This window comes from Bactrocera tryoni, chromosome 4 (genome assembly GCF_016617805.1).
Source record: "Bactrocera tryoni isolate S06 chromosome 4, CSIRO_BtryS06_freeze2, whole genome shotgun sequence".
Lineage (NCBI taxonomy): Eukaryota > Metazoa > Arthropoda > Insecta > Diptera > Tephritidae > Bactrocera > Bactrocera tryoni.
The window spans coordinates 15,982,317-15,989,049 of record NC_052502.1 but is presented as its reverse complement, the minus strand read 5'-3'; the positions used below and the strand labels follow the sequence as shown (position 1 = coordinate 15,989,049).

At 26.8% G+C, this 6,733-nt stretch overlaps 1 protein-coding gene across 1 annotated transcript; it reads right to left on the bottom strand.

Moving 5' to 3' along the window:
• Positions 1-1,147: 1,147 nt before the first annotated feature.
• On the bottom strand, positions 1,148-5,002 carry LOC120775017. The gene is made up of 3 exons (XM_040104968.1): positions 4,743-5,002; positions 2,835-2,955; positions 1,148-1,312 (listed from the first exon to the last, which is right to left on the bottom strand). Exons 1-3 carry the CDS (start codon positions 4,822-4,824, stop codon positions 1,201-1,203), a joined length of 315 nt encoding a protein of 104 aa, XP_039960902.1. The 5' UTR covers positions 4,825-5,002; the 3' UTR covers positions 1,148-1,200.
• Between the last annotated feature and the right edge of the window lie 1,731 nt (positions 5,003-6,733).

Genomic DNA, 6,733 nt, shown 5'->3' with positions numbered 1-6,733 from the left:
ATAGCATCAGGCAGAATTTATTCTGGCTTCTTAATCATTTCGAAAAAGAACGTATTCAAAAATGGTGACGAGATGGATATTAAGATCGTTATTATATATACATAGAAAGCCTTTAGCTGCATTATGTCCATATCCGAAAGATACTGATACTTCTGAAAATACCGAGGAAGGTTGAGCTGGAAATTGAGAACTTTTTCTCTAAGTAGAAACAATGGGAAGATCAGGCTATGATCGGGTAGAACATAAGTCAGAACATCGAACTAGAGTCTTGTTAACTCGTAAGCTTTATCTTTGTTATTTGACCATATGATTTAATTTTATAAATAAACTGAAGAAAAAAAGTTGAGTGGACTCTTAATTTTCTCGTCTTATCTTCAAGCTCATCACTCTCTATAGAAACTTTCCAGAAATCAAAAATTTCATTAACGCATCCTTTTTCTCCTCATGAAATTTAAATCACATTCATAATTTAAATGGCATGCCATAACTCACACCATTTTATAACTGTACTCAGATACAACAGTGAGTGTGTGTGCCTCGCGCGCTGATAGTGAAAGTCGCAACATCAAAACTTGATGCTGATTTTATACAATTGCTACTTCCATTATCGTTGCAGTTGTTGTTATTGTTTTTGCTGCTTTTATTGCAGCCGGAAGTTGCAGACCTACTTATGCCAAAAGTTTGTTATTCGTTTCACGAATTCCATAGTCGGGTATGAGTTGTTGCTGCATACTTTCTGATGTTGCCCGACAGACAGCCAAAGTCAAATGGGTGTATGGGAGTGTGTGTGTTTGTGTCGAAGGTGTTTTCCGCGCAATTGTTGTTGCCGCTCTGCGCCCGCTTATCAGTGTGGCAGACAAGTCTGAGACGTTTAATTGTCGTTTTAATGCTTTTGTTTGTCTGCAACTTTAAAGTTAAAAACTTTTCAAGTCACTTTGGAGCAAGTGAATCACAAATACAACAACACGGCGAGGCTAATTGCGATAGTGTGCGTGTTAGTTGCTGCGCGGTATTTTTACTGAGATATGTACGTACGTTCATATAAAGTTCATAGAAACACTGGCAACAAATTTTCAGCGATTTATTTGCGAGTATTTGGTTAAATATTCAAAAATTATTTTATTTACAATTAAAAAGTAGTTTAAAATAGTTTATAATAATATTTATTGAATTTACTTATTATTTAAAAATTGTTTAGCCTCAGGGTCCGATGAAGCTGAAGGTCTCATTGCAGCGTATCTCATAGCAATCAGGGAATGAGGTGAAATGCCGCGATAAACGCAGATCGAAAATGAATTCGCAGTAAGGAAAACTGAAAAGATGTTGTTGTTTTGAAATAAATAATTTTAAAAGAAGGATATTGAAATAATTGTTATCGATAAAATATCGATTATTATGAATAAAAGTTTATATTATAATTTTTGAAAGTAAAGCAGCCAAAACCCTTTTCTTGCCATATACAAAAGAGTGATTATCGACCAAAGAAGTTATCGAAAATAATCGATTATAAATTAGCACAATATGAATTATATAATAATATTAATTTTAAGTTGGAGCAGGCAAATGTTTTTTGAATGTATATAAATAAATTAAATAGTATATCGATAAATTCTGCATTCAGGATAGCTTTCAAAGAATGAAATTAAAATATGTTGATTAGTTATTAACAAAATAATTATGTAAAAACAAAGAAAAGCAGTAGTAATTGAAGGCAATATAACCAAGAAATTTTTTTAAGCATATGCAAAATAGAACTTATCGAAAGAAAAGTTATCGAAAATAATCGATATTAAATTAATATAAAATATAATACTAATATTAGTTTTAAGTAGGAGCAGATAAGATATTCTCTCATAAAGTAACATATGTACATAAATAAATTAAATTTACCGATAAATATTACATGCAGAATAGCTTTAAAAGAATGATATGAATATACATATATATGTATATATATTGATAAGTTATTAACGAAATAAATACGTTTAAACAATAGTAATTGAAATCAAGATAAGGATTTGTTTGATATGAAAACCAGAGGTTATCGATATAAAAGTTATCGAAACTAATCGATATAAAATTAACATTAAATATTTTTTATTTTAGATTAAGCAGAAGCTCACAAAACGTTTTTTCTTTCTTTGGATAACATACGTAATTGAATACATATGTATATCGATATACAAATTTCAAATATAAAACAATTCAATAATTTAATATTGATTCGTTACTAACGAAATTAATACATAAAAAAACGAAAGGAAATAAAATTATCGTTAAAAACTATTACTTATTATCGATAAATTATCGCAATCGAGCTTAGCAATAAAATTTTATATGTTTGTGGGAAGCAAAGCAGCCAAGAGTCTTTTCTTGATAAATACAAAATAGTGATTATCGATCAAAAAAGTTATCGTAAATAATCGAGTTTAAATTATCATTAAATAAATAATGTTTTAATTAGAAACAACAAAATTTTAACGTTATGATACAAGCTTATAGACACATTTCATAAAAATAGAATTAATAAAGCAAAAAAATAAATAAATATACTTTTGTAAAGAATAAAACATAAATAAAAAGATCGGAAGAATTTCATAAAAAAATTTTAATTTATGAAAAAAATTTAAGTTTAAAAAAATTTTAATTTTATTAATTATTTCCTAAATTTATAAATCAAATTAATATTTTACAAAAAAATATGTGTTAATAAAAGTATGATTAATTTTTATAATATTAACATTAAATGCATATAAATCTAGAGTCTATTCAAAAACAAAAAACAACAAATTCTACACATTTTTGATCTTCACACTCTCTTCTAAGATACTTACACTGGTGGAAACCACAGCATGCAACGGTATGTACACAGTATGCCAATGGGACGTTTAAACTCGCCATCTGGCGTTTGTATGGAACCGGAATTGTGCTTCCGCCAGCACTGTGCACTCCAGCCTGTGACATAATACAGTTATAATGCAATTACTAGATAAAACAGTAAATTATATGTACATAAGTTTTGACGTTCACAGTAATAGTTTGTAAAATTTTCAAGCACAGTAGGGAGTGGTAAAAATGCACTAAAGTTTAGAAAACTGGACTTTTTTAGATTACTATTAAAATTTAACTTAACTTTGTTTTTATAATTTTTGTAAATTTTTATAATTTTCTTATTTTTATGAATTTTTAATTTTTATTTTAATAATTCGTTTAATTTTCAATTATGTTTTTAATTTTCAGTTTTGTATTTCAAACTTAATTAATTTAAATAATTTAATTTCCAACAAATTTTATTATAATAATCTTTTGCTAAATTTATTTTATTACTCGAATAATATCACATTTAAGTAATAAATTTTTTATTAATTTTAATTAATTTATTTATTCACAATTTCTCATTAATTTTTCCTTAGATTTTTTTTAATTTTAATATTACTTCTTTTTAAAAATTCTCTAAAACTGAATTTTAATTAATATATAATTTGGTTTTAAATAAATTTATTTTAATTAATTTATTATAATTAAAAATTTTACTTATATTTTTTAACAATTCGATTTATTACCTATTTACACATACATACAAACACAATATTCACATTTTAAATTTATTATTTTTTATTTAATTGTTTTACTAATTGAATTTCTAAGTAATTTTAATTTAGATTGTTATTTGTTCTCATATTTTTTTAATAAACGCACTTTAATTTAGTTTCTTATTGAAGTAATAAATTTTGAGTTAATTTAACTACATGCTTTTAATCATATTTAAAAAGGTTCTAACTATATGCAAATTTAAGCTTTGCTTAGCTTTTCTTAGAAATTGATAAAAAAATTTTTTAATTTTATTTATTTTTTTAATTAGCTTGATTAAAAAATTATAATATTTTAGCTGAAGGAAAATTAAAATTAAATTTTAATCTTTATATAAATTAATTTAACTATAATTGTTTAATTATTTCTGTAAAATAATTATTGTAGAATTAATTTAGTTAAAAAATTAAATTAATTAATTAATTTTTGTTTGCATAAATATTAAAATTTTTGGATTAAATTAATTAAAAAACTACATATAAAAAAATAAATAAAAATAAATAATAATTTTTTAAATAATAAAATAATTTAATTATAATTTTTCAATTACTTTTGTAAAATAGTTTTTGTAAAATTAATTTAGTTAAATAATTATAATTTTAATTAATTTAATTTTAGTTTTTGTTTGGCTTAAAAATTATAACTTTTTAATTAAATTAATTGAAAAAATAAATAAAATTAAAAAATAATTTTTTCAAAACCATTTTAGTTCCTATTTAAATTAATTTAATTCAAAGATTATTTACAATTATTAAATTCTTTTGTTTATAATAATTAAAATTAATTTAGATTTAATTTTTTAATTTTATTTATTATTTTAAATAATTTAAGTAATTTTTTTTTAATTTTAATTTTTTAATTTATTATAATAAGTAAAATAGTAATAAAAAAAAAAAAATTATTAAAAAAGGGTTTCTAATTAAATTAATTGGAATTTTACCTTAAATAATATAATTTTCATTTAATTTAGTTTTAGTTTTAATTTTTGTTTAATCCAAGTGAAATTCTATTATTCTAATTTTAGTTTTAATTTAAGTTTTGATTTCATTTTAATTTTATTTTAAAATTTATTATTATTTAAATTTATTTTTTATGCAATTGTCACTCCTTTGAAAACTTTTTCGCATTCATTTAACACCACCATTACCTACCCGCTTCTATGGCCTCCAAAAAAATGCATAAAATTAATATTATCACACCGAGTAAATACACACATGTACGTAGTTTTCCCATAATTTCACGTTAAATTCGAATTTCGAAATAAGCAAAGAAACGAAAACATCTTTTGCTCGAAAAATTTAGTTTTTTAATATTTTTCTTTTAATTGCTAGCAACAAATTTAGAATATTTTCAAGCACACACGCTTAGTATCCGTTGTGGCACACGGTTATAGCAAGACTAAATGAATATCCAACTGGTCTAACGGTCGCAAAATTTCACTAAGCTTAAGTCGTGGATAGCTGAAATCTTTCTTTCTTCTTAATTTTTGATTTATTTACAAGTTGACTTCAGTCGCAATTGTGTACAATTGATAAATTGGGCACTTCGTTTAGCATTAATGCAAGTCACAGCAGGTCGTGAGATGTTAGGCTGAAGGAATGAAGGTATGCGGTTTCAGTATCATATGATCATTAAGCGCACATTGGAGCTATTGATAGCAGTATACTTGACACCTTTATCTGATTATTTCATTGCTTTGTTGGTCAATTTAGAATATTATAAAGAATATATGTAAACACTCATTGGGAACTCATGTGAGGTTGTTTACTCAAGTGGAAAAGAATTTAAGAGGACATATTTGTTTATGAAATTTTCAAGATAAACACAGATTTAAGTTGCTATAAACTAAAAAGATAATTTTAAAATTTTTTGTTGAAAAGTTCGATATTTCTGTTTTTCAGCAATTTCGACGGAATCATATTCCTTTGTAAAGTTCTTTCCAATTTGAACCAGCCATTAGGTAGCCTTTGGGCTCTGTGAAGCTTGAAATATATCACGGCTATGGGACTCATCAGCGAAGCTTGCAACATTTTCACGGACAGGTCGATGGATAGTGGATAGTACAGGGAAATGGGACCCACTAGCGGAACTTTCAACATCTACACAGATGGGTCAATGGCTGAAAGAGTAGAAGCCCGGATCTATTCCTCGGTGCTACGTCTCAGGCGAACGTTTAGCTTCCGGAATACTGCAGTATCTTTCAGACAGAAGTCTTTGCGTGTGGGAAAGCTGCTGAGATAACTAAACTAGATGGATTGTCTTAAGGGACTGCATGATCGCCAAGATAATATGTAAGGTAACATAATTAACTGAAGGACGCTTGTTGGCCAAGTCGCAGGTCACAAATGACTTGCATTTCAACGATAACTGATGCAGAAAGTAGGCATAAAAGAAACAAAGAAATCTAGGATCCTTGTACTTAGTTCAAGGGACTGAATGTGGTATTAGAATAAGATATCAAGTCTCTATTAAACTTTGAAATGTTGCACGATTGAACATCGATGTGGCATTACAAAGGAGACAAACGTGAAAGCCAACCAGTATAACCTAACCCAAGGTAAGATGTACGCGACCCATCGAACCTTAGACCATTATTTACAAAAAATGTTATCCAGGCGACTTCTTTAAGAGGTAGTGTTAGGCTTCTTTATCGTTAAAAGATATTTGGAACAGTGAGAATATAATTTATTGTGAGTCCAACTAAAACAGGCTGAATGGATTTTTATTTTAAAAGAGCTTGTGATTATTTAGGTCAAAAGACTAGTTCAGGTCGGAAAAATTAGTGAACCCACTAGAAGAAGAAATGCGTACGAATCCACTAGTCTTTGGTTATGACTTGATGAGTTTTTTTTGTCGCGTTCCAGCACAGGAAGGATGGAAAGTTCAAATTGTTCTTGACTTAGGTAGATAATTCCAAAACTCTCTTGTTTGCCAAGATCAGCCATGTAAATGTGCCCACGGATAGGCTTAGTAAGGAAATTAATAGTATATTGGTGAGTTTATGTTTTCACTGAGCTCTTTCATGTCATTCCACTCCGTTGGCTGAGCAAAATAGAGTTACTGTAAACCCACCCTCTTCCAGTGCATAACTTTGGAACAAAGGTTCGAGAGTAAGATTGTTTTTAATATGTTAATTTAAACA

Excerpts from the sequence above, each read along its gene's own strand:
- LOC120775017 (XM_040104968.1), bottom strand. The coding sequence starts at position 4,824 with ATGGGAAAACTACGTACATGTGTGTATTTACTCGGTGTGATAATATTA. Across the intron at positions 2,956-4,742 it reads TTTGGAGGCCATAGAAGCGG|GCTGGAGTGCACAGTGCTGG; the intron begins GTAGGTAATGGT and ends ATTATGTCACAG. Across the intron at positions 1,313-2,834 it reads ATGCTGTGGTTTCCACCAGT|TTTTCCTTACTGCGAATTCA; the intron begins GTAAGTATCTTA and ends ACATCTTTTCAG.